At 33.6% G+C, this 26,264-nt stretch overlaps 1 protein-coding gene across 1 annotated transcript in view; it reads right to left on the bottom strand.

The window, feature by feature from the left end:
* The window catches only part of FAM135A (family with sequence similarity 135 member A), a 107,122-nt gene that overhangs the window by 64,379 nt on the left and 16,479 nt on the right, over positions 1–26,264 (bottom strand). The window contains 3 exon segments of the mRNA XM_033099372.1: positions 13,999–14,078; positions 20,369–20,484; positions 22,077–22,166. Coding sequence (XP_032955263.1) covers positions 13,999–14,078; positions 20,369–20,445 — 157 coding nt within the window. The 5' untranslated portion in view covers positions 20,446–20,484; positions 22,077–22,166.

Raw genomic sequence — 26,264 nt, 5'->3', positions numbered from 1 at the left:
AAAACAGCCTATGTTGGATATTCAATATTTCATCACATTACAACCTTGCCAGAAGCCCTAAATGTGCTGCCCTCTAAGTTTCAAACAATTCATTCTCGACCCTGTCCACTAACTTCCCCAAAGGGGGGGGGTCTTAAAATCTCCCAAGTATACAGAAGCATACAATAACCCAGACACTCTGTTCAGCTTTTCTTCTGGGAGCTGTCTTTTAATAGTAGTGATACTGCAGCTTTCTTACACAACTGGATTTTTGTTTGCTACAATTTTTCCAAACTCAACGAGATATTTCCTTGGGATACAGTCATAGGTGACAAAACTATAAAGAAACCACAAGAGTGAACACAAAAGTCAGGAGGGGTACACAGGAGACCTTTTACAGTACTAGTAATGTTCTAGTCCTTAAATGAAGGGTTGGGTATTTGGGTCTTTACTTAATAATGTTTTATGTGATCTTCAAAAAATGTATGATACATTTCACAATAAAATTTTAAATATTTATTGTACAGTTACTCTGAGCCACACATTGTTCTAAGTTTAGTATGAGACCAGACCAAACCAAACCAAACAAAAAAAACCCCCTTTCCCTGCCCTGATCTAATTCTGTAAATTACATCTGGACTAAGTAGCTACAGAGAAGGACAGAATAATGCTATGGCATTTTTTGGTTTGAGGGTGAATCTTGTCTGTGGAGTTGGGAAAAGCTTTGTTGCTAGTATAGCAGTTGACATGAAATACCATGAAGAAGAGTTAGTCAAATGAAAATGAAAAGAAATAGCATTTCAGGAGGAAGGAACAGAAACTTCTTGAAGGCAAGGCCTGTCTCTCATACGATTCTTTCTTCATGAAAATGGAACCCATGTACATTGTTGATGGGAATGTAAAATGGTGTATAGCTGCTATGCAAAACAGTATGGAGGTTCCTCAAAAAACTAAAAATAGAACTACCATATGATCCAGCAATCTCACTTCTGGGTATTTATCCAAAAGAATTGAAAACTGGGTCTCAAAGACATATAAGAACTCCCATGTTCATTGCAGCATTACTCACAGTTGCCAAGAGGTGGAAAAAAACCTAAATGTCTCTTATAGATGAACGGATAAAGAAAATGAGGTATACAAGGGAATATTTTCAGTTTGAAAAAAAGAATGAAATTCAGTCATACACTACAACATGGAAGAACCGTGAGGACTTATGCTAAGTGAAAGAAGCCAAATACTGCATGATTCTACTTATATGAGAGTTATCATATTAATGAAATTAAACTCATGGATGCAGAAAGTAAAATAGTTGCTGGGGGCTGAGAGCGGGGGAATGAAGAGTTGCTATTCAATGGTATAGGGTTTCAGTCATGAACGGTGAAAAAGTTCTAGTGAACTACTGTATAACAATGTGCATATGGTTCGCAACACTGTACTGTATACTTAAATTTGTTAAAAGGATAGATTTCATGTTATGTGTTTTTTACCACCAAGAAAAGGAAAAGGAAAAAAAGAGTGCTTTACTCTGGAGTATTACCAGTCCATGGCAATTTAGTTAGAGAAAAGCCCTGAGGTTTTTGTCGTAAGGTGAATAGCAATCTTCCTGCCATTCTGCACTCGGGCCTGGATGCACAACTATCACAACTGACCCAGTCACGACCCTTTAATTTATCCGTTTTCAGGCCCATGTGTCACTTCCTTCATGTGCTGTATGTACCTGCCTGGAATTCCTGGGAGGTCTTCCACAAGGTAGTTCAGCTCCCACTTGTTTTCTGTCCTTCAAAACTTATTGAAATGTTTTCCTGTTATTCCTTTTTGTGCTTCTATATTGCTATTACCAAAGAGTACTGGAATCAAGAAGACCTGAACATATGTGTATACTCATTTTTAGTCTTGAATCTGAAACCCTCTCTGCTTTCTAAATATTTACTAGAAAACCTCTATTCACGAGGTTAGGAACCAAGTACATCTTTTTCATTGCTTTAATTTAGGAGTGAGCACTACGTCTTACACATAATAGGCACTTAGCAAATATTTATTGAACAAATGAGTTTTCATCTAACTTCTTAATTTAGCGCTCTATTTTTTTTTTGATGAAATGACTCTATTTTCACTTTGCCTCTCAGTTATCTGCTAACCCAAACATCAGATCTACGTCTTCAGTGACTTGTGATAGAGGCCTACAAATACTCACATTAAGTCATGATAATTTATATTTTATTCCTATCATTACCTTTCTGCATTTGGTTTGGTTAAACACCTAGCATTGGTATCTCTTATTTATTTTGTGAACAAGTAAGCATTCATTCGACCACAATTTGTTAAACCTCTAAAAATACCAGGAACTATGAGATATGAACATAAATAAGAACACTGACTGCCCTTGTTTTCAGAGTTCACAATCTAGTTTGAATAGAAACATATAAGCAAATAATTGCAATACAATGTGATAATCTCTTAACTCCCTATTTCGGGAGGCCAGAGCAAATGGCAATGTAATTATCTTTATCTCCTAATCCAGGTAAGCACACAATTAATGGCAATGACAAAAGGAAGCTGTTGAATATAGGGAAAACAATATGGAGGCTTGTAATGCCAAATGGACTCTAGTTTCATTATCTATGCAAAGTTTACTGAAGGATCTAACTTTATGGTGAATTTTTTCATTCACAGTTGTTGAGATTATTCAATTACTGATAACAGTAATGGATTAGTGATACAATATGAATTGTCTCTACCTATATATTTCTTTAAACTTTCTTCATTTTTAAAAAGCATTCTACTTTACGGATTCTTGATATTTGATTGTATTAGAATTCCATTTCTGAGGAAGAAAATTATAAGATGGTAAGAGCTGAAAGAGGTATACAGAAAGTGCTATTACAACAAAGCAGAGGAAACTTCAACTATCTTTGGGAGTTATCTATGGTGTAACATAGGAGATAATGATGAAGCGAGAACATGCATAAATAGTAAGGTAAATTAGAACCCATCAAATTGGAGAAACTGGAAGTGGTTCCATAAAATGCACCAGGAGAATGGTGAGAATTAAATTTAGATATGTAGTACAGAGTCAAATCATGAAAAATCTTAATAAGTCAGCAAAACTATCACATTTCAGTGGTTCTCAAAAGAAGGCCCTGAAAAGCTGATGGCTGGGCAAAGCTTAAGAAGACAACTCCCAGGGGAGAAAGATGGTTCTTCCAGTAGCGCTACGAAATATCACAGAACTCCCACACTAGTAGAGAATAGCTGTCTTATTGGGGAAGAAAAGACCCAAAAGGAGGCATAAAAAGGTTAAACCATATCAGTCAGCTACCTTGCATACAAGTAAAGCTAATTCTTGAAAACTAAGAAGGGAAAGGCATAAATAAATGGCTGTCAGTCTACTCCTTTGTGGACCGTTTTTTTCTTAAATCAAGCTGGTTCTACGCTTCTAGAGTCCACCTTATTTCAGCTTTTTAACATCTGGGGCAATTTAGAATAGAAACTGATGGCAGGACAAAGGGAACCAATATTTACTGAGCACTCTTTACTCAAAATACCAGGTCTCTTTACTCAATTTCTCATTTAATTTTCACACACTGTCAGACAGGGATTATTTCCATTTCACTGATTATGAAAGGCTCAAAGAAATGGAATAATTTCCTTAAGACCATATAACTAGTGAGGGGCAGAATAACACTTGAAATTAATTATGTCCAAATTAAAACACTTTTCACAGATTAAACTACTTTTATAAGCATAGAAGTGCAATCCCAGGTACCTAGATTTCTTTGACAAGTTATAAATTCAGGGGCTTTTGCAGGTCTCTTCCTCCCTTCATTTTTCCCCTTCTTGCACTTGGCTATCCTAATTCACACTTATTATCCCAGAAATGGTTTCACTGATTTAAAAATTAAAAAAATTTACTTATTAACATGAGATACCCAAAACACTTATTTACTATGCTATTTACTATTTGCTATGCAAAATAGAAATTATATAAATAATAGGAAAACGTAAAATTAGCTTTATTATAAGTTGCAGCTCTTTACATTAAATGGTTCACAAATCATAGTAAATGAGTCAAAACTTGACTGCTTCCCATTCTTTCTTGTATCACCAGAAACCAAACAATAATACATGCATACAGCCCTGTACTGTTTGCTAACAACATTCACTTAATCTTGGAAAGCAGGCAACACATTTCAGATGAAAAGTTCACAGAAGCTCACAGAGGTTAAGTGAGTTTTCCAAGGTAACATAAGAGGAAGCTGGTATTCTAATTCCAAGTCACTACTTTATTAACTACAACAGGACCACATCTTTGAATCTACAACCTCTAAAATACTGAATATATCTATATCTCTACATCACAGGTTCCCCAGATCAGTACCAAAATGATAACTAGATTTGCCTTGTCTTGCAGGAAAAATAAGATCCTTTTTTTTTTTTTATGTTGGTTAGTCATTTCAATTTTATAAACCCTTGTGCTACAAGAAAAACACAAATGCCGTTTACTAGTTTCCAACATTTGGAAACAACCCATAGACAAAACACGTAAGATTTAACGACAGTTGAAAAACAGAGTATGAATGTTAGCAACCTCGAAAATATAAAACAAAGGATATATTTAACAGGCTGGGAGGTGGAGGAAAAGAGATAATCTGAATAAAGAGAAAAGACTCCATATATCCTTATTTTACAAAATGAAAGGTCTGTCATATTTGTTAAAACAGGGTATGAAGCTTAAATATATTATTTGAAGCTACAGTAATGATCAAAGAAAGATATGGGAATAATGGTATCTCTTTTTAAAAGTAGGAGAGAGGGAGGGAGGAAGTAGTGATAAATTGTCATTTATCATAATAGGAAGTGAAAATACCTATAGAGAGGAAACCATTAGGACTAGAGAAATAGTAAAAAATAGAGAATGACCTATGGTTTTCCCTACAAATCTTTCCGGGCTAATAGATCTTTTAACTATTTGCGTGTATTATTTGCATAAATTTCTTTTTCCAGAGAAAAGGGAAAGATGGATATATTAAAAAGCAAATAAAAGAATATATCTTCATTTTTAAAAATACTATCACTATTACAAATGATGAGTTGTTATTTGAACTTTTGGTTGAAATTGTACATAGTTCCTTTGTCAAAAAATATCTGTCTAGATTTATGTGGGTTTATTTCTGGGTTTTCAACTCTATTCCATTGGTCTGTGTGTCTGTTTTCTGTCAATACCATACTGTTTTGATTATTGTTGTCCTGTAGTACAAGCTGAAGTCACGGAGTGTGATACTTCCAGAATTGTTCTTTTTTATTAGGATTACTTTCGCTATTTGGGGTCTTTTGTGGTTCCACACAGATTCTATTTCTTTAAAAACGCCATTGGGATTTTGATGGGGATTGCATTAAATCTGCATATTGCTTTGGGTAATATGGCCATTTTGGGTAATATGATGATTCCTCCAAGCAATGAACACGGAATGCCTTTCGATTTCTTTGTGTCTTCTTCAATTTTTTAAAAAATGTCTTACAGTTTTCAATGTATAGGTCCTTCACATCCTTGGTTAAGTTTACTCCTAGGTATTTATTCTTTTTGTTGCAATTGCAAAAGGAATTGGTTGTTTTATTTCTTTTTCTAAGATTTCATTGTCAGTATATAGGAATGCAATGGATTTTCGTACATTGATTTTGTACCTGGAAACTTTACTGTATTCATTTATTGTTTCTAGTTGCTTTTTGGTGAAGTCTTTAGGGCTTTCTATATATAGCATCATGTCATCTGCAAAAAGTGACAATTTAACTTCTTCATTGCCAATTCCGATACCTTTTATTTCTTTCTCTTGCCTGATTACTCTGGCTAGGACTTCCAATACAATGTTGAATAGCAGTGGTTATAGGGGACAACCCTGCCTTGTTCCTGAACGTAGAGTGAAGTACTCCAATTTTTGACCATTAACTATGATATTATCTGAGGGTCTGTCATATTTGGCCTTTATTATGTTAAGGTATTTTCCTTTTATACCCATTTTATTAAGTGTTTTAATCACAAATGGATGTTGTATCTTGTCAAATGCTTTTTCTGTATCTATTTGATATAATCATATGACTTTTGTCCTTTATTTTGTTTGTAGTGTTTCACATTGATCGATTTGCGTAGGTTGACCCATACTTGTGCCCCTGGGATGAACCCCACTTGATCACGATGAATAACCTTTTTACTGCATTGTTGTATTCGATTTGCTAGAACTTTGTGTAGGATTTTTGCATCTGCATTCATCAGAGATATTGGTCTGTAATTTTCTTTTTTTGTGTTATCCTTACCTGGTTTTGGTACCAGGGTAATGTTGGCCCATAAAATGAGTTAGGGAGTATTGCCTCTTCTTCAATTTTTTGGAAGAGTTTGAATAGGACAGGTATTAGATCCTCTTTGAATGTTTGGTAGAATTCACTAGTGAAGCCATCTGGTCCCGTTCTTTTGCTTTTGGGAAGGTTCTAGATGACTGATTCAATTTCCTTACTGTTGATCAGTCTATTTAGATTTTCAGCTCTTTGTGATTCAGCCTAGGAAGGCTATATTTTTCTAAGAACTTGTCCATTTCTTCTAGATTATTGAATTTGATGGCATACAGTCCTTCATAGTATTCTTGGACGATCCTTTGTATTTCTGTGGCATCCATGGTAACTTCTCCTCTTTCATTGCTGATTTTGTTTCTTTGTGTCTTTTCTCTTTTTATCTTAGTGAGTCTAGCCAAGGGTTTATCAATTCTATTAATATTTTCAAAGAACCAGCTCTTTGTTGCATTAATTTTTTCCACCGTCATCTTGTTCTCTATTTCATTTAGTTCTGCTCTGATTTTTATTATTTCCTTCCTTCTGCTGACTTTGGGTTTTATTTTTCTTCTTTTTCTAGCTCTTTAAGGTGTAAAGTGAAGTTGTTTATCTGTGATTTATCTTGTTTCTTGATATAGGCCTGTAATGATACAAATTTCCCTCTTATTACTGTTTTCACTGCATCCCAATAATTTTGATAGATGTAATTTCATTGTCATTTGTTTCTATGTATCTTTTGATCTCTCCTCTTACTCCTTCTTTGACCCAGTCGTTCTTTGAAAGCATGTTGTTTAACCTCCACATATTTTTAGTTTTTCCTGCTTTCTTTTTGCAGTTGATATCGAATTTCAAAGCCTTACGATCAGAGAATATGCTTGGTATGATTTCAATCTTCTTAAATTTGCTGAGGCTAGTTTTATGTCCCAATATATGGTCTTTCCTTGAGAATGTTCCATGTACACTAGAAAAGAATGTATAGTCTGATGCTGTAGGATGAAGTGCTTTATAAATGTCAATTATGTCCATTTCATCTAATGTGTCATTGAGGGCTAATATTTCTTTATTTTCTGCTTGGATGATCTATCCATAGCTGTCAGTGATATATTTAGGTCCCCCCCCCACTATAATTGTGTTTTGGTCAATTTCTCCCTTTAGTTCTGTTAGCAGAGAAAAGAAATCCTCTTCAATAAATGGTACTGGGAGAATTGAAAAGCCATGTGCAAAAAAATGAAACTAGACTGGTATCTGTCCCATGTACCAAAATTAACTCAAAATGGATTAAAGACCTAAACATAAGACCTGAAACAATAAACTTCATAGAAAAAAACATAGGTACTAAACTTATGGACCTTGGGTTCAAAGAGGATTTTATGAATTTGACCTCAAAGGCAAGGGAAGTAAAATCTAAAATAAATGAATGGGACTATATCAAACTAAAAAGCTTCTGCACAGCAAAAGAAACCATTGACAAAATAAAGAGGCAACCCACCGAGTGGAAGAAGATATTTGCAAACAACGCCTCCGATAAGGGGCTAATATCCAAAATACATGAGGAACTCATACAACTCAACAACAACCAAAAAACGAAACAATCCAATTAAAAAATGGGCAGAGGATCTGAATAGACATTTCTCCAAAGAGACATACAGACGGCCAACAGACATATGAAAAGATACTCAACATCACTAATCATCAGAAAAATGCAAATGAAAACTACAATGAGATATCACCTCACCCCAGTCAGAATGGCTATCATCAACAAGACAAATAATAACAAGTGTTGGAGAGGCTGTGGAGAAAAAGGAATCCTCATACACTGTTGGTGAGAATGCACACTGTTGCAGCGGCTATGGAAGGCAGTGTGGCGGTTCCTCCAAAAATTACGAATAGAATTACCATATGACCCAGCAATCTCTCTCCTGAATATCTACCCAAAAAATCTGAAAACATTTATCTGTAAAGATATATGTGCTCTGATGTTCACTGCAGCTGCATTTATGGTGTCCAAGACATTGAAACAACCAAAAAGTCCTTTAATAGATGACTTGATAAAGAAGATGTGGTATATATACGCAATGGAATACTACTCTGCCATAAGAAAAGATGAAATAGTGCCATTTGCAACAACATGGATGGATCTTGAGATTATTTTGCTAAGTGAAATAAGTCAGAAAGAAAAAGTTGAGAACCATATGACTTCACTGGTGTGTGGGATACAAAACTGAAAGCAACAGAAAAACAAGACAAATAAATAAAGAAACAAAAACTCATAGACATAGACAATAGTTTAGTTGCCAGAGGGTAAGGGTTGGAAAGGAGGTGGTAGATGAGGGTAAGTGGGATCAAATACATGGTGATGGAAGGAGAACTGACTCTGGATGGTGAACACACAATATAAATGACGTATTATAGAATCGTACACTTGAAACCTATGTAATTTTACTAACCATTGTCACTCGAACAAATTTTAATTAAAAAAAAACACAACAGAAATTGTACATAGTCCTCTAACATTTCAAACTGGGGCCTAGAACTAACATTGACTTCTCTGATGTAGAAGTCTCTGAATGCATTCTCATTCATCAATTTTCAACAGCCTGATAAGTACTCATTGTCTTTTATTGCAGATGACAGCTATTTCCTGACTCAAACTCTTACTGTCAGCACAATCTCATGCTGGAAATAAGTTAAACGGGTTGAGATACGCTGTATAATACCATCTAATGCCCACCCCGTCTAACCGCCATACTGCAACTCACAGACAAAATCCCCATTGTTTTTCTCGTCTGCCTAAAAATTGTCCAGAGATATACACAAGGTGTATTATCATAAATATAGTGCTGGAAAGAGAAGGTCTTGAGATGAAAAGTACAAATCAAAGTTAGAAGAAACACGGTCTGTTTCTATGTGGAATCTCAGAAACAAACAAAACAAAACAGGAACGAACTCAGATACACAGAACAAACTGGTGGTTGACAGCTGAAAAATGTGGGAAAATGGGCAAAAGAGTTGAAGTAGATTAAGAGGTACAAACTTCCACTTATAAAATAAGTAAGTCAGGGGTATTTAAATACAGCATGTGGATTAGAGTCAAATATATTGTAATAACTTTGTATGGTGACAGAAGATAACTAGACTTATCTTAATGACCATTTCATAATGTATATAAATATTGAATCAATATGTTATATATCAGAAACTAATATAATATTGTATGTCAATTATATTTCAAAAAAAGAAAAATAAGGTATGTATTAAAAAGTACAGAGAAAATTCAAGCTGCTTTAATTTAATTAAAAAGTATGCAACCTCTTATAAATTTTTCTGGAAGGATGGTATAAAAATAGACACATAAAAAATGTTTGCACATATAAGCTAAAATTATGTATTAGGAAGTCTACTATTTTCCAAACCTAAGCTTCTCTTTTATAGATTGGTGTCAGTCAAAAGCAATTTATTTTTAAAAGATACTTCCTTTTTACACACTAGTAAACTATCAGATCATTGACATTTTACTTAATAATACACAGCTGATATCAGAAACTAGAAACTGAATTGGTAGCAACCATGATTCTACCTGGACTTATAACTAATAAAAATAAAAATCACAGTGCTTAGGAAAAGCACTTCAAAAGAAAGTACACTATTTGGGTTATTTCTGAAACACCATTTGTCATAATATCAAAATAACATTGCTTTGTAAATGGTATTAATTATATGTAATATTCCTGCCATACAAATGACCTAGAAAGATCTCAAACAATCCAGCATGTTACTGAATCATGAAGAAACAGAAAATCTGAATAACATTCAGATTTTGAGTAATCTGAATTCAGATTACTGATTCAATAATGAGTAAGGAGATTAAACCCATAATCAAAAATCTCCCAACAAATAGAAGTTCAGGAGCAGATAGCTTCACTGGTGAATGCCATCAAAAAAGTACAGAATTAACATCAATCCTTCTCAAACTCTTCCAAAAAACTGATTAAAAGATATAGTTCCAAACTCATTTTACAGGGCCAGCATTATCCTGATATGGCAGCCAAAGACAAAGAGTACAAAAAAAAAAAAAAAAAAAAAAAAAAAAAATTATAGGCCAATAACCCCTAAAGAACACAGATGCAAAAAACCCTCAACAAAATAAATTCAAGAGCACATCCAAAGGAGCATACACTGTGATCAAGTGGGATTTATCCCTGGGATGCAAGGATGGTTTAACATACGCAAATCAACATACGTGCTATATACCACATAAACAAAGTGAAGGATAAAAATCATATGATCATCTCAATAGATGCAGACAAAGCATCTCACAAAATTCAACATACTTTCACAATAAAAACTCTCAATAAATTGTTAGGTATAGAAAAAAATGTACTTCAATATAAGAAAGTCCATATATGACAGGCCCAAAGCTAACATCATATTCTACAGTGAAAAGCTGAAAGTGTCCCTCTAAAGTCAGGAAAAGACAAGGAGGCCTACTTTCACCATTTTTATGCAACGTAATACTGGAAGTCCTAGCCACAGCAAATTGGCAATAAAAAGAAATTAAAGTTTTCCAATAGGATAGGAAGAGGTAAGACTGTCACTATTTGCAGATGACATGATCCTATATATAGAAAACCCCAAAGACTCCACCAAAAAGCTGTTAGACCTAATTAACAAATTCAGTAAAGTTTCAGGATACCAAATCAACATACAAATATTAGTGCATTTCTATACACTAACAACGGACTACTTGAAAGAGAAATTAGGACAGCAATCCCATTCACCAAAAATTCAAAAACAATAAAATATTAAGAATAAATTTAACCAAGGAGATGAAAGACCTGAAAACTATGACACTGATGAAATAAGGAGACACAAATTAAATGAAAAGATATCCCATGTTTTTGGATTGGAAGAATAAATATTGTTAAAAAGTCCGTATTACTCCAAGGGATCTATGGATTCAATACAATCGCTTATCAAAATTCCAATGGCATTTTTCAAAGAAATAGAAAAAAAGAAAACAGGCATATAGACGAATGAAACAAAATTAGAGAGCCTAGAAATAAACCCACACACATATGGTCAACTAATCTTTGACAAGGCGCCAAAAACACATAATGAGGAAAGGATAGTCTCTTCAATACGTGTAAATGGTGCTGGGAAAACCGGATATCTCATGCAAAAAAATGAAACTGGGCCTCTATCTTACACCAGTCACAAAAATTAACTCAAAATGGATTAAAGGCTCAAATTTAAGACCTGCAAATATGAAACTCTTAGAAGAAAATACAAAGGGAAAAGCTCCTTGACATTTATCTTGGTAATGATTATTTGGATTGGACACCAAAAGCTAAGGCAAAACTAAACAAGTAGGATCACATTAAACTAAAAAGCTTCTGCACAGCAAAGGAAACTGTCAATAAAATGAAAAGGCAACCTACCTAATGGTAGAAAATATTTGTGAAGCGTAGGGGTTAATATCCAAAATATATAAAGAACTCACACAACTCAATAACAAAAAAAACCCCAAACAATCTGATTAAAAAATGGGCAGAGGAATTAAATAGACATTTTTACCAAGGAGACATACAAATGGCCAACACGTGCATGAAAAGGTGCTCAGCATCACTATTCATTGGGGAAATGCATATCAAAACCACAAAAAGATACCACCTTACACCTGTAAGAACAAAAAAAATCAAGAGATACCAAGCGTTGGTAAAGATGTGGAGAAAGGGAACTCTTGTGAAGTGTTGGGTGGGAATGTAAACTGGTGCAACCCAATGCAAACACTATGCAGCTTCCTCAAAAAATCAAAAATAGAACTACCATATGATCCAGCATTCCCACTCCTGGGTATATATTCAAAAGACACAAAATCAGTATCTCAAAGAGAAACCTGCACTCCCATGTTCATTGCCGCATTATTTACAATAGTCACAATATGAAAATAACCTAAGTGTCTGTCAGCAGATGAATGGATAAAGAAAATGTGGTATATATACACACAATGGAGTATTATTCAGCCTTAAAAAAAAAAAAAGATGGAAGTATCAGGAGACACTTGTGACAATATGGATGAACCTGAAGGGTATTCCGCTAAGTGAAATAAGTCATACAGAGAAAGACATTTAAGGTATCATTTAAACGTGGAAACAAAACAAACCAAAAATGTAGATGTTGTTGAAACAAACAGTAGAATGGTGGTTGCAAGAGGTAGGGGGTGGGAGATGTAGATCAAAGGGTACTTTCAGTTGTAAGATAAATAATGCACAGTATGGTGACTATAGTTAATATGGTGACTATAGTTAATAATAAAGTATTGTAAACTTAAAATTTGCTAAAAGCAAATCTTATACGTTCTCACCACATGCACAAAAGAGTTAACTATGCAAGATGATAGATGTGATAATTATCTTTATCATGGTAATTATTTCACAATGTATATGTATATCAAATCACATGGTACACTTTAAATGTATACAATTATATTTGTCAATTACTCCTTAATAGAGCTGAAAAAATAAATAAGTAAAAAAGAATTACAGAAAAAAAGTCTTTCTAGTTTTTTCAGTTGGCAACTTTAGGAGACACAATAGAACAAGACATTTAGTTTACCAGAGTTCAAAAAGGGAGTACCGTATCTGTCTTGTAAGATTAGTTGCTTTAACTCTGTTTCCTACAAAGTAGACATACAAAAGACCTATTATGTAAATATCTATTTTAAAATGTACACCAGGTCAAGGAGATTTTTTTCTTTCCTTTTCAAAAGAAAGAATGTACACATTTTTGGCCATAAGCAATAAATAAGCCTCCCTGAGCATTTTGATAGTCTTCAGGAAGATAAACTCTCCATTATATGCAATTCATTAAAATTTAACATTAACTGGCATTTTAGTATCCATAGTATGTTAAAAAGACAATACTGAACACTTCAAATTCCTATAATATGTTTTCAATTTCAAAACGGGACTTAATTATACTCAGCACAGCTTTAGTGTTTAGGTATATTTTATTATTTTATGATGCTTTGACAATTGATAATTCATATTAGACATATGTGATAACTCTCTACAATGATTCATTAACTATTTCATTTTCTAACTGCATAGAATAAACGAGTATATTATATCAGGAAAGCTAAAAAAAAAAGCTCACTGATTATGTCAGGGCCACCAGTTTTGGCTAAAACACTTTAATGCGGTGTCTCTCCTTAGAATATGAGTAAATACCATAGCTGCTATAAATACCTATTTTATAACTTCTTACATTGCCTTCTGGCTCCTTGTTTTCTAATTAGAGTAGTTAACCAGAGGAAAAAATGTATTTAAAAAAATATTCTCAAAAGGCATACTATGAAACTTTATCATAAAATACCTTTGTAATCATGTCAAATTATATATCCACATTCGTTGTATTTTTTTAAATTACATTCTGCATGATAAAATTGATACCACCCCTACTTTGTTTTTTTCCTGAAAATTTCACATACATTTTTTTCATCTGCCATAATAGGAAACCTGAGGGAGGCAAGGAACCTATAAGCAAGTCTGTTTTACTGACACCTCAAACATATTTCTTATAAGATGTATTATAATTTGGTATCTTATATCTGTAATTAAAAAAAATAATTATGAAAAGTTATTATTGACTAGTATAATACTGCTTCAGATTTTTTAAAGTTGAAAATATTCCTTGGCTTACCTGCTGCATGTAACAAACTAGCTTCTACTCTGTGGGGAACTCTTGGTGGAATTTTCATAGATGCACGAATCTGGTAAAAACTAAAGCAAAAGAGAAAAAGAAGTCATTTAAAACATATTTTTAAAATATGCAATGCCCCAATTTCTATATATCTATATGTATTAAAAAAATAAAGTTGGTCTGCTTATATCAGTCTCCATAATATTTACTATTGGTGGAAAACAACATACCAGAACCACAGAGCAAATACTAGCATGGACTAGAACCTAAGGGTGGTGAAACCAGTGTATATAAAAATGAATGGGAAAAACAGAAGAAATATATATGGTATTTCTTAATTTAAATGAGAGAATGTCATAACAACCAGAGGAGTTATTAAAGCATCTAAGAGTTTCACTGCTCACTTTGGTTTATTCATTTTTTTCTTTTAAAAAATAAAGACAAATTATTCTTAAGCATAATTTTGAGAAAATAGAGAATTAGAAATGGTTTTAAATAATTAGTTTCATACTACCCACTCAAAAACCAAACCTACTCAGGTATAACATGTTCTCTCTCTTCTGTACCTGCCTTAAGTTTAGGTACTGTTAATCAGTTCTTTATTATGTAACAACAATGGTGGCAAAACTAACACTAAAAATATTTAGAACAGGATAAGAACCATCACTAAACATGCACAAGAAATGTTTCCTCATCTTCCATTTCCATTTAATCCTTATTGGGCTATAATTTCAATGTTATTCAGTAAGGTATTTATTGATGTTATTTTAAAAATATCACAGTAAAATACTGCTCAGGAATACTTATTTACTTGAAATTTTAAGTTTCTCATCTCAGTATCCTATGCAGTCATTTTGATATATCAGAAAATAAACTAGTAAAGATATTTTTTATTTCCAAATATTCAAATATAAATTTAGGTGCTTAATCTATGTTTATCTATCAAAGCTGGCAATCATTTAACATAACAGCCAAATCCAGGCTGTAAGTTAACTGGCTTAAATGGCAGAAGTAGTAAGGACTCAGTAAGTAGCATAAAGAAAAGATTTAAAAGAAAAGATAGATCAGAATAGAAAAATGAGTAAATTATATCCTTGAAAATATTCTTACAAATAAATCAAGACCTATATCTAAAAAGAGTAAGCTTCTAATCATTACATTTTTGAAAGATCAGTAACACAATATTCTTCAAAAATCCTCAATGGATGGGAAAACCAGATTGCAGAATTACAGAAAATAAATAAAAACAGATATTATACACGCTATATTTATGATTCTGATAATAAAAGGGAGCAATAATTCAATCCATACATCCAGTTCCAAACCTCCAATTATTTATCAACTACTGTGTATCCCCAAAAATAAGACCTAGCTGGACAATCAGCTCTAATGCGTCTTTTGGAGCAAAAATTAATATAAGACCCGGCCTTATTTTACTGTAACATAAGACCGGGTCTTATATAATATACGACCCACTCTTATATTAATTTTTGCTCCAAAAGACGCATTAGAGCTGAGTGTCGGGCTAGGTTTTATTTTCGGGTAAACACGGTATTTCCACCAGAATATGTTAAAGAGAAAAACCACAGGCCCAAAATGGAGTCACTTATATTAAAACTCATGACACAGAACCTAGATTAGTACCTGACTACATGCAGTTTCAACCTTCTCCAGGAATGTTATCTTACTTGGTCAGTCTGAATTTTCTGGTCAGCACCAATGAGGTAATCTGTCAAATAGGCCCTTCTCCATCCACCAAAGGTAGCTAAGGCAATCTGCCTGATAAGACCCCTGCCTTCCTTTAAGGGAAGGTAGCCTCTCCTGAAACAATCCTTGCTTTTCGTTTTTTATAACTTCCTTGTCCCACCCAGTTTCTGCCTAAAAACGCCTACCATACCATAAAACTTCTGGGGCTCCTCCCTACTTGTTAGATGGGATGCTGCCCGATTCATAAATCACTCAATAAAGCCACCTATATCTTTAAATTTACTTGATTAAATTTTTATTCTTTTACAGATGTTTCACTTCTAACTCAACATATCAAAATGAACTAATCTTGGACTCACACCAGTTCATCCTATTCGACTTCAATACTTATTTCAGTATTACTAATGTTGTCCAACTCAGTGTGATATAAAACTTCAGCATTCTTATAAATTACATATTATTATGAATTCCAAATTTGCAAAAAGTAGGACAATGAACCGATATTTTCCACTGCCTATTATCAACAATTAAAATGATTTTGCCAAATTTGATTCATCAGTACTTTTTTCTTTGCTGAACTATTTCAAAGTAATCCTAGACATCATGCAAATCCTCACCTCTACAAACTATTTTTAATGCCTTTTCAGTCTCAGCATTATCCTCCATATAGAACTAATCATTAAATCCTACTATTTATTCCCCAATGCCTCATAGAAACTAATAAAAACAAAGAACATTAAAGTGTGCAGTGGATTCTTAAAATACTTCCAGTTCCTTTTGGCCCATCCCTGAACTCACACCTCTTGCAATGTTACTCCCATTAAAAAGTTGAGTGTGGTTCACCACCCCATAAATCTGGGCCCGCTTTATGGCATGTTTTGGGTAGTACAATGTGGCAAAGATGATTACATCCACTCCTAGATCTTAAAAGGCTTTATGTAGTTTTCTTCTCTCTCTTTGGAAACCTGCCTCCTCGCTTAGAATAAGCAGGAAGGTAAGATGTCATAAGACAGAAACGAGTCCACCCAGGTTAGGCCATTCTGCATCAGCTCGCACCCAGCCCACCTACCATTTGACTGTGAATTCACAAGTGAGCCCAGTAAAGATTAGTCAAACCAGCCCAGAGAACCATTCAGCTCATCTATAGACTTGGGAGCAGAAATAAATTTTTATTGTTGTAATTCCACAACACAAATCGCTCTGTGTTTGTTGTTAGCTGCATTATTGTGGCAATATACAACTAACATAGAAATTGATGTCTAACAAAACTTAAAATATGTGATACTGACTTTGAGAACAAAGTAAAAGTTATAGCTACAGAGGCAAGAAAAATAATGAGGAAACTGTAGGAGACTTAAAAAATGGCAACCCATGTTAAATAGTGATAAAACTTTTGGTAAACATACTGTCAGCAATAACTTAGAAGAAATTAGACAATGTACTTAAGACACTTCTATACTCAAGCAAGCTAATTTCCAGGCAGAATGCTGAAAATGTCAACTGGCTGCTCCTAGCTAAGTATACTAAGATTTTGCAAGAAAGAGATAAGCTAAAGAAAGAACTGGTCATTTTACACGCAGAATCTAGAGGGAACACAGACTAGGACTTGCTGGGTTGGAGAATGAAAAATTTTTTTCTTTTTTTTAAAATTAATTTATTGGGGTGACAATTGTTAGTAAAATTACATAGATTTCAGGTGTACAATTCTGTATTACATCATCAATGAATCCCATTGTGTGTTCACCACCCAGAGTTAGTTCTCCTTCCATCACCATGTATTTGATCCCCCTCACCCTCATCTCCCACTCCCCACACCCCCCTTACCCTCTGGGAACCACTGAACTATTGTCTGTGTCTATGAGTTTGTGTTTCTCATTTGTTTGTCTTGTTTTTTTTGCTGTTTTTGGTTTATATACCACATATCAGTGAAATCATATGGTTCTCTGCTTTTTCTGACTTATTTCGCTTAGCATTATACTCTCAAGATCCATCCATGTTGTCACAAATGTTCTTATATCATCTTTTCTTACCACCGAATAGTATTCCATTGTGTATATATACCACAACTTCTTTATCCATTCATCTATCAAAGGACATTTTGGTTGTTTCCATGTCTTGGCCACCGTAAATAAAGCTGCAATGAACATCGGAGCACACGTGTCTTTATGTATAAATGTTTTCAGATTTTTTGGGTAGATACCCAGGAGAGGGATTTCTGAGTAATTCTATTCATAAATTTTTGAGGAACTTCCACACTGCCTTCCATAACGGCTGCACCAGTCTGCATTCCCACCAACAGTTTATGAGGGTTCCTTTTTCTCCACAGCCTCTCCAACACTTGTTACTATTTGTCTTGTTGATGATAGCCATTCTGACTGGGGTGAGGTGATATCTCATTGTGGTTTTTATTTGCATTTCTCTGATGATTGGTGATGTTGAGCATTTTTTCACATGTCTATTTGCCATTTGTATGTCCTCTTTGGAGAAATGTCTCTTCAGGTCTTCTGCCCATTTTTCACTTGGGTTGTTTGTTTTTTTGTTGTTGAGTTTCATGAGTTCCTCATATATTTTGGATATTAGCCCCTTATCGGAGGCACTGTTTGCAAAAATTTTCTCCCATTCAGTTGGTTGCCTCTTTATGTTGTCCATGGTTTCTTTTGCTGTGCAGAAGCTTTTAAGTTTCATATAGTCCCATTTGTTTATTTTATCATTTACTTCCCTTGCCTTTGGAGTCAAATTCACAAAATGTTCTTTGAACCCAAGGTCCATAAGTTTAGTACCTATATTTTCTTCTATGCATTTTATTGTGTCAGGTCTTATGCTTAAGTCTTTGATCCATTTTGAATTAATTTTGGTACATGGTGACAGACAGCAGTCCAGTTTCATTCTTTTGGACATGGCTATCCAATTCTCCCAGCACCATTTATTAAAGAGGCTGTCTTTTCTCCATTGTATGTTTTTTGCTTCTTTGTCAAAAATCATCTGTCCATATTTATGTGGTTTTATTTCTGGGTTCTCAAGTCTATTCCATTGGTCTATGTGTCTGTTTTTCCGCCAATACCATGCTGTTTTGATTATTGTAGCCCTGTAGTACAAGCTAAAGTCAGGGAGTGTGATATCTCCAGTATTGTTCTTTATTCTTAAGATTGCTTTGGCTATTCGGGGTCTTTTGTGGTTCCAAACAAATCTGATGATTTTTGTTCTATTTCTTTAAAAAATGCCATTGGGATTTTGATGGGGATTGCATTAAATCTGTATATTGCTTTGGGTAATACGGCCATTTTAACTATGTTGATTCTTCCAATCCATGAGTACGGAATGTCTTTCCATTTATTTGTGTCTTCTTGAATTTCTTTTAGAAATGTCTTATAGTTTTCAGCTTATAGGTCTTTCACATCCTTGGTAGGTTTCAGAGCATAGAATGGACAATATCAGATATATAGAAACCCCATAAAGTTTTAAGTTTTATTGGCCCAAGAGCCACTAGCGGAGACTCCGGTCTGTTCTTGTAACTTGCTTAGCCAACAGAATGCAGTGCAAGTAACGTGTATGCCAATTCAAGAAGACTTGCATCCTCTGATCTTTTTCTTGGACACCTGCCTCTACCATGAGAACAAGCCTAGGCTGCCCAACTGAAGAATGAAACACCATGTAGAGCAGAGCTGAGCACAGTTGCTTTTATATTTTCAACAACATGGCAAAGCCAAGCCAAGCCAGAACAACAAACAAAAACAATAAAAAATCTCTCTCATTCTGTTAGTCATAGCTGCATTACTACCATTCTTAGTACAGACCTTCAGGTATATATCTTTACTGCGAGCACCTCTAAAATGTTCCCTTGCTTCTATTTCTTACACACAACCATCAACTTATTACATCAAAATTTTCATCGTTAGTAAGTGCTTATTGTAGTAACAGTGATAACTTCATCCTTACTTAGAAACCATCAACGGCTATTAAAATCCCTAGTATCACCTCTTTTCTAGACATTAAAAGCCTTCACAAACACAATCTCTCTTTTCTTTTTCTTACGCAATTCTCCTAGAGAATATCCAATCTCCTAAATATTCTTTAAAAATAACATGTCCATTCTTATTTCCAAGCCTTGATTCATGCTGTTCTCTCTTACTAAAAAGATTTTTCACTTTATCCTTTGCTTATCCAAGTCTTAACCACACTTTGATCCTATCGTTCCATAATGCCTAACACACTAACCAGAAAGATGTCTTTTTGTTCTGATTCCTAGAGAACTTCCTACATATACTTATTGAATATTCATCGTTTTGTGTTCCTTCTTGGATGTTTTGTGTATATATGTGTGTGTGTGTGTATATATATATATATATATATATGTTATTTTCCCCATACACTATAAGCTTTTTTAAAAAAGAAATGAGATCTTATACATTTTCATTAAAGTCCTCTCAATGATCAGTACAAATTTATAAACACATGTCAAATATATCCAACACTATCATTATATCCATGTGAATAATTCTCAAATATGTATTTTAAAATAAAATTCTCCTGAGAAAATACTTACTTGAATATACCGCATTGTTTTCTTTATATATATGCTGGAACAAATATATGTAATTAAATTTAAATGAAAGCTACATATTATCTTATGCAAAATATACAGTTTTCACATTAAAATACACACCCTCTCTGAAATAAATCCACATTGTAGAACTTGTTTAGCTCCACGGAGAATTCTACCATTGCTTGAACTTCAGTCATTTTTAGTTTATACTCAGAAGACCAATCTGGTAATAGCACCTTGGTTAAAAAAGGAGGAAAAAATCATGAGAAGCACAACAAAAAAATGCCAACTTACAAAAACACTAATATTTAAACATATTAGAGTATGATATATAGACATAAAAGAAAAATGAAGTAATTTAGTTCAGTGTACCTAATCTAGCCTAATCCAACAAAATAGCACCAGAATCTATACTTACTAAGTATACTTACTAATAACATACTTATTAAATAGCACTATTCTGTACTTAAAGATATGTCCTGTTAGAATGCTTTTTCTAAGATTTGTTTCTCTTCATGACATGTATGTGATAATAAATAATACAGTAAATTGCTAAAAGAAACTCTTGACTTTATCATAGATAAAATAGTAACTCTTTAAGAAAAAAATTAAACAATTATTATTCTCTTCTAGTTTTACACTGCACTTAAAGGCAATTCCAGAGTGAAAAACTAAATTAACATTCTTTAATCCCCCCATTTACATTAATGAAGGTTTTTCTCTGTTAGGTGAGGTTCTTACATGACTATTCATTTTTAAATTAAAAAATAAAAATGCTTCCCCTCATTACAAAAGCTCCAAAATATTCATTTTCAAAGGGGTCAAAATAGACAAGAAAAAAGAAAACATACACAATTCTATCCCCTAATACACACACACACACACACACACACACACACACACACACACACTTTGGTATATATTCTTCATATGTGTGGGCTTTTGTACAATTTCTATAAAAGTGGAATCAAACCACATGTACATTTTATAATTTATTTATTTCATTTAATTTTCATTTAGTTTTATGTATTATTTATTTATTTGTATTTATTATTTATTATTAAAATTAAATTTTCATTTAATTTTATTTATTTCATTTAATTTTTTTATGAATATCTGTGTCAATAAATGTAGTTTTATAACATTATTTTCAATAGTTAACTATTACACTGTGAACGTTGTAACTTAAACAATCTCCTATTGTTGGGTATTTCAATGGTTTCCTTATTTTCACCATTTCAAAAAATCACTGTAACAATCATCTTTATCAATCATACATTATTTTAAAAAGCAATTCAGAGTAAAAAAGTATTGAAAGACAATTCTCCAGAGTCTCATGTTTCTGTATATACTGCCAGCAGAGACACTGACTGCCTTTGTTCCAAACTATTTTTCAAGGATATGTGTTTAGCAAACAGCCTTAGGAAGTCAGAGATAGTATCTCATAGGAACAAAGGACAGACATCTTTACTGTACCAAGTAATAGAGAAAAGGTCTCCCCTTGAGGCATCCATCAGGCAGGATTATTGTCCAATATAAAAGATTCGGGTTCCCTTAGCTCAGAGTTCCTCTCCTATATAACAACCTACCTACTCATAGGCAGCTATTGCCTGGCTATGGCTATTGCTGTGAGTATAAACTATCCTTTTCTTTGATCTAGCAGTCTGATGTCTTCTGATCACATCATGGCATTGTGGCAGGCTAACTTATTAGCTTGCATGTGGGATAAAATCTCAGACCCTTCAGTTCTTAAAATAGTTCTTCACAGAAATTTACAAATAATCTGATCTATTATGAATTAAATGCAAAAGAAATGCCATATTCTTACCTGTGCTGATCAAAACTTCATTTTAACATTATCAAATAACCAATCTGTAGTTCCAGTTACCGATTCTTGTTAAAAAATATACTGCTCCCCCTATGAGAAAGAAAAAATATATCAAACAAAATAGAAGATATAAAAAAAGATCATTTTGAAGAAACTTATGCTTCTTTAGTTATTCAATATTCTCAATTTATCTAAAAGAACTATATCCCCTATAAGGCTTAGGAATAGTTTTAGAGATTTGTGTCCATTTTCACAGATATCAATATTAATTATCATACCTTTGTTAAGGATTCACTTGTGCATACTTTAAAGTACAATAATAAATAGAAGACTTCTTTCTTAGTTCAGTGTTTCAGAAACAATCCTCATAAATATCCAAAATATTATAAATTTTTAAGATGTAGAACTCACCATTTAAAAAAAACTCCCTGGGTACAGTGATTTATGAAATTGTATATATGAGTAAAATTCACACACACACACACACACACACACACGTATGCTATGAGCTCATAAAACATTTTGACAAAGAAGGTTGCCTGCATATGCTATGGATATGGATAGTTTTTTTCCATACTCCAAATAACGTGATTCCCTGAAAATAAGATCCCAGCGGACCACCAGCTCTAATGCATCTTTTGGAGCAAAAATTAATATGAGACCCAGTTTATATTATATTATATTACATTATATTATATTATAATATATTATACCCGGTCATATTTTACTATAAGATTATACTACATATTTACTATATATTAATTTTTGCTCCAAAAGACACATTAGAGCTGATTGTCCGGTGAGGTCTTATTTTTGGGGAAACACAGTATTTATTGCTTAAATTAAAAGGAATCTTTTGTCCTTGGTATAATTATTTTAGGTACTAAAAATGTTAAAATATTGTTTTCTGTTTTATTTGTCACCCCAAAAAACTTTAATTTAAAAAAAAAGTTAAAAATAAATAGCATGTTCAGTGTTCTTCATAGATTTTTTCCTTCTCTCCATCATAAAGATGTAGACTTTACCACCTTCCATAAGTGTTATTTTAAATGTTAATAATCACATCAAAGGACGTTACAGTTATTACTTCTAAAGAGATGAAAATAATGCTACTTATATCTATAAGATATTCTCTGTTTCATGGAAATTATCTCTTATCTAAGACAGCTTCTTCTGTATATATGTTCTTGCGTGCAAGGTTTTAGATTATGTTCCAGTTCTGATTCTTAGTCAAGTTTGGTTAAGTCTCTATGCCTTAACTTACTCAGATGTAAAACAGTATGTATTCATTCAAACATTTATTGAACACTTACTATAAGCTAGGAAATGCAATAGGTACAAGGTATAGCTAAGTTCCTGACCTCAAAGAGATCACTATCCACCAGGAAAAGAAAACTATATACAAGTACAGCACAATTTTTAAAACATAGCCTTAGGATTTGAGTACCAAATTCAACATTTTGGTAGTTATCGCCTTTCATATCTTCAATTCCTTTATGGAACATAGCATCCCTACCACTTAAATCAGTATGCCTGTTTTATGGAGAAGAAATTAACATTTTTCTCATTTAAGCCATTTTATTTTTGTATCCCTATTACAACAGTCTTTTCTTCATTACGGAAGTTAATACCAGAATTACACTACTACCATAAAATCCTAAAATATGTGGCACTGGTTTAATGATAAGGTAGCAGGCAACAGGGAAACAAATACTAAAATACTAGTGACTCTTATTATGTTGGAGCAATATATTCAGTAAACGGTTGCCTACAATAACTTTCAGAACTTGGTTCCCATAAAAAGCCCAGAACTCCAAGGAAAGTAGATGAAAAGAACCACATCATGTGCATCGTAGTCCTTTGCTACATTTCCTCAGGCAAGAACTGGGTAGTTTGCAAGCAAAGATGGAAGGAAATAGAGAGTAGAAAAGTGGGATCTTGCAACCAACTACTTCAGTACTTCCATTACAAGGACTACTTTTCTTTCCTTTTTTTTTTTCAATTAACGTTTATTGGGGTAACAATTGTTAGTAAAGTTACATAGCTTTCAGGTGTACAATTCTGTAATACATCATCTATATATCACATTGTGTGTTCACAACCCAGAGACAGTTCTCCTTCCATCACCATATATTGGATCCCTTTTACCCTCATCTACCACTCCCTTCACCCCTTACTCTCTGGTAACCACTAACCTATGATTATCTGAGTCTAAGAGTTTGTGTTTCTCATTTGTTTGTCTTGTTTTTTTTTTGCCGTTTTTGGTTTATATACCACATATCAGTGAAATCATATGGTTCTCTGCTTTTTCAATCTGACTTATTTGGATCAGCATTGTAATCTCAAGATCCATCCATGTTGTCACAAATGGCCCGATTTCATCTTTTCTTACCGCCGAATAGTATTCCATTGTGTATATATACCACAACTTCTTTATCCATTCATCTATCGAAGGACACTGGTTCTTTCCATGTCCTCGACACCATAAATAAAGCTGCAATGAATATTGGAGCACGTATGCCTTTACGGATAAATGTTGTCAGATTTTTTTGGTAGATGCCCAAGAGAGGGATTGCAGGGTCATATGGTAATTCTATTCTTTTTTGAGGAGCCTCCACACTGCCTTCCATAGCGGCTGCAACAATCTGCATTCCCACCAACAGTGTATGAGGGTTCCTTGTTCTCCACAGCCTCTCCAACACTTGTTATTACTTGCTTTGCTGATGATAGCCATTCTAATTGGGGTGACATGGTATCTCACGGTTTTTATTTGCATTTCTCTGATGATTAGTGATGTTAATAATTTTTTCATGTCTATTGGCCATTTGTATATCTTTGAAGAAATGCCTATTCAGGTCCTCTGCCCATTTTTTAATTGGATTGTATGTTTTTGTTGTTGTTCAGTTGTATGAGTTCCTTATATATTTTGGATATTAGCCCCTTATCAGAGGCACTGTTTGCAAAAATCTTCTCCCATTCAGTTGGTTGCCTCTTTATTTTGTCAATGGTTTCTTTTGCTGTGCAGAAGCTTTTCGTTTGACATAGTCCCGTTCAACTATTTTAGCTTTTACTTCCCTTGCCTTTGGGGTTAAATTCATAAAATGCTCTTTGAACCCAAGGTCCATAAGTTTAGTTACCTATGTTGCCTTCTATGCAGTTTATTGTTTCAGGTCTTATGTTTAGGTCTTTGATCCATTTTGAGTTAATTTTGATACAGGGTGACAGAGAGCAGTCTAGTTTCATTCCTTTGCATGTGGCTTTCCAATTCTCCCAGAAGAGGGTGTCTTTCCTCTATTTTTTTTTTTTTTTGGCTTCTTTGTTGAAAATTATCTGTCCATATTTATGTGGATTATTTCTGGGCTGTCAATTCCATTCCATTGGTCTGTGTGTCTATTTACTGTTTTATTTTGCTCTGTAGTACAAGCTCAAGTCAGGGAGTATGATACCTCCAGCACTGTGATTTTTTCTTAGGGTTGCTTTGGCTATTTGGGGTCTTTTGTGGTTCTAAACAAATCTGATGAGTTTTTGTCCTATTTCTTTAAAAAATGCCATTGGGATTTTGATGGGGATTGCATTAAATTTGTATACTGTTTTGGGTATCATGGCCATTTTAACTATGCTGATTCTTCCAATCCACGAACACAGAATGTCTTTCCATTTCTTTGTGTCTTCTTCAATTTCTTTTAAAAATCTCCTACAGTTTTCACTATATAAGTCTTTCACATCCTTGGTTAAGTTTATTCCTAGATATTTTATTCTTTTTGTTGCAATTGCAAAAGGAATGTTTTTATTTTTATTTCTTTTTCTGAGATTTCATTGTTAGTATACAGGAATGCAATCGACTTTTGTACATTGATTTTGTAGCCGGCAACTTTACTATATTCGTTTATTGTTTCTAATAGCTTTTTGGTGGAGCCTTTAGGGCTTTCTATTTATAACATCATGTCATCTGCAAAAAGTGACAATTTTACTTCTTCATTCCCAATTTGGATGCCTTTATTTCTTTCTGTTGCCTGAACGCTCTGGCTAGGACTTCCAAAACTATGTTGCAAAGCAGAAGTGATAGGGGATAGCCCTCTCGTGTTCCTGAACATAGAGCGAAGGGCCTCAAATTTTACTGTTAATTAAGATACTCTGAGGGTTTGTCATATAAGGCCTTTATTATGTTGAGGTATTTTCCTTCTATAC

Source organism: Rhinolophus ferrumequinum, chromosome 3, assembly GCF_004115265.2.
Source record: "Rhinolophus ferrumequinum isolate MPI-CBG mRhiFer1 chromosome 3, mRhiFer1_v1.p, whole genome shotgun sequence".
In the NCBI taxonomy this organism is placed as follows: domain Eukaryota; kingdom Metazoa; phylum Chordata; class Mammalia; order Chiroptera; family Rhinolophidae; genus Rhinolophus; species Rhinolophus ferrumequinum.
Note: the sequence above shows the minus strand (reverse complement) of the source record. Positions and strands in the feature narration are given on the sequence as shown.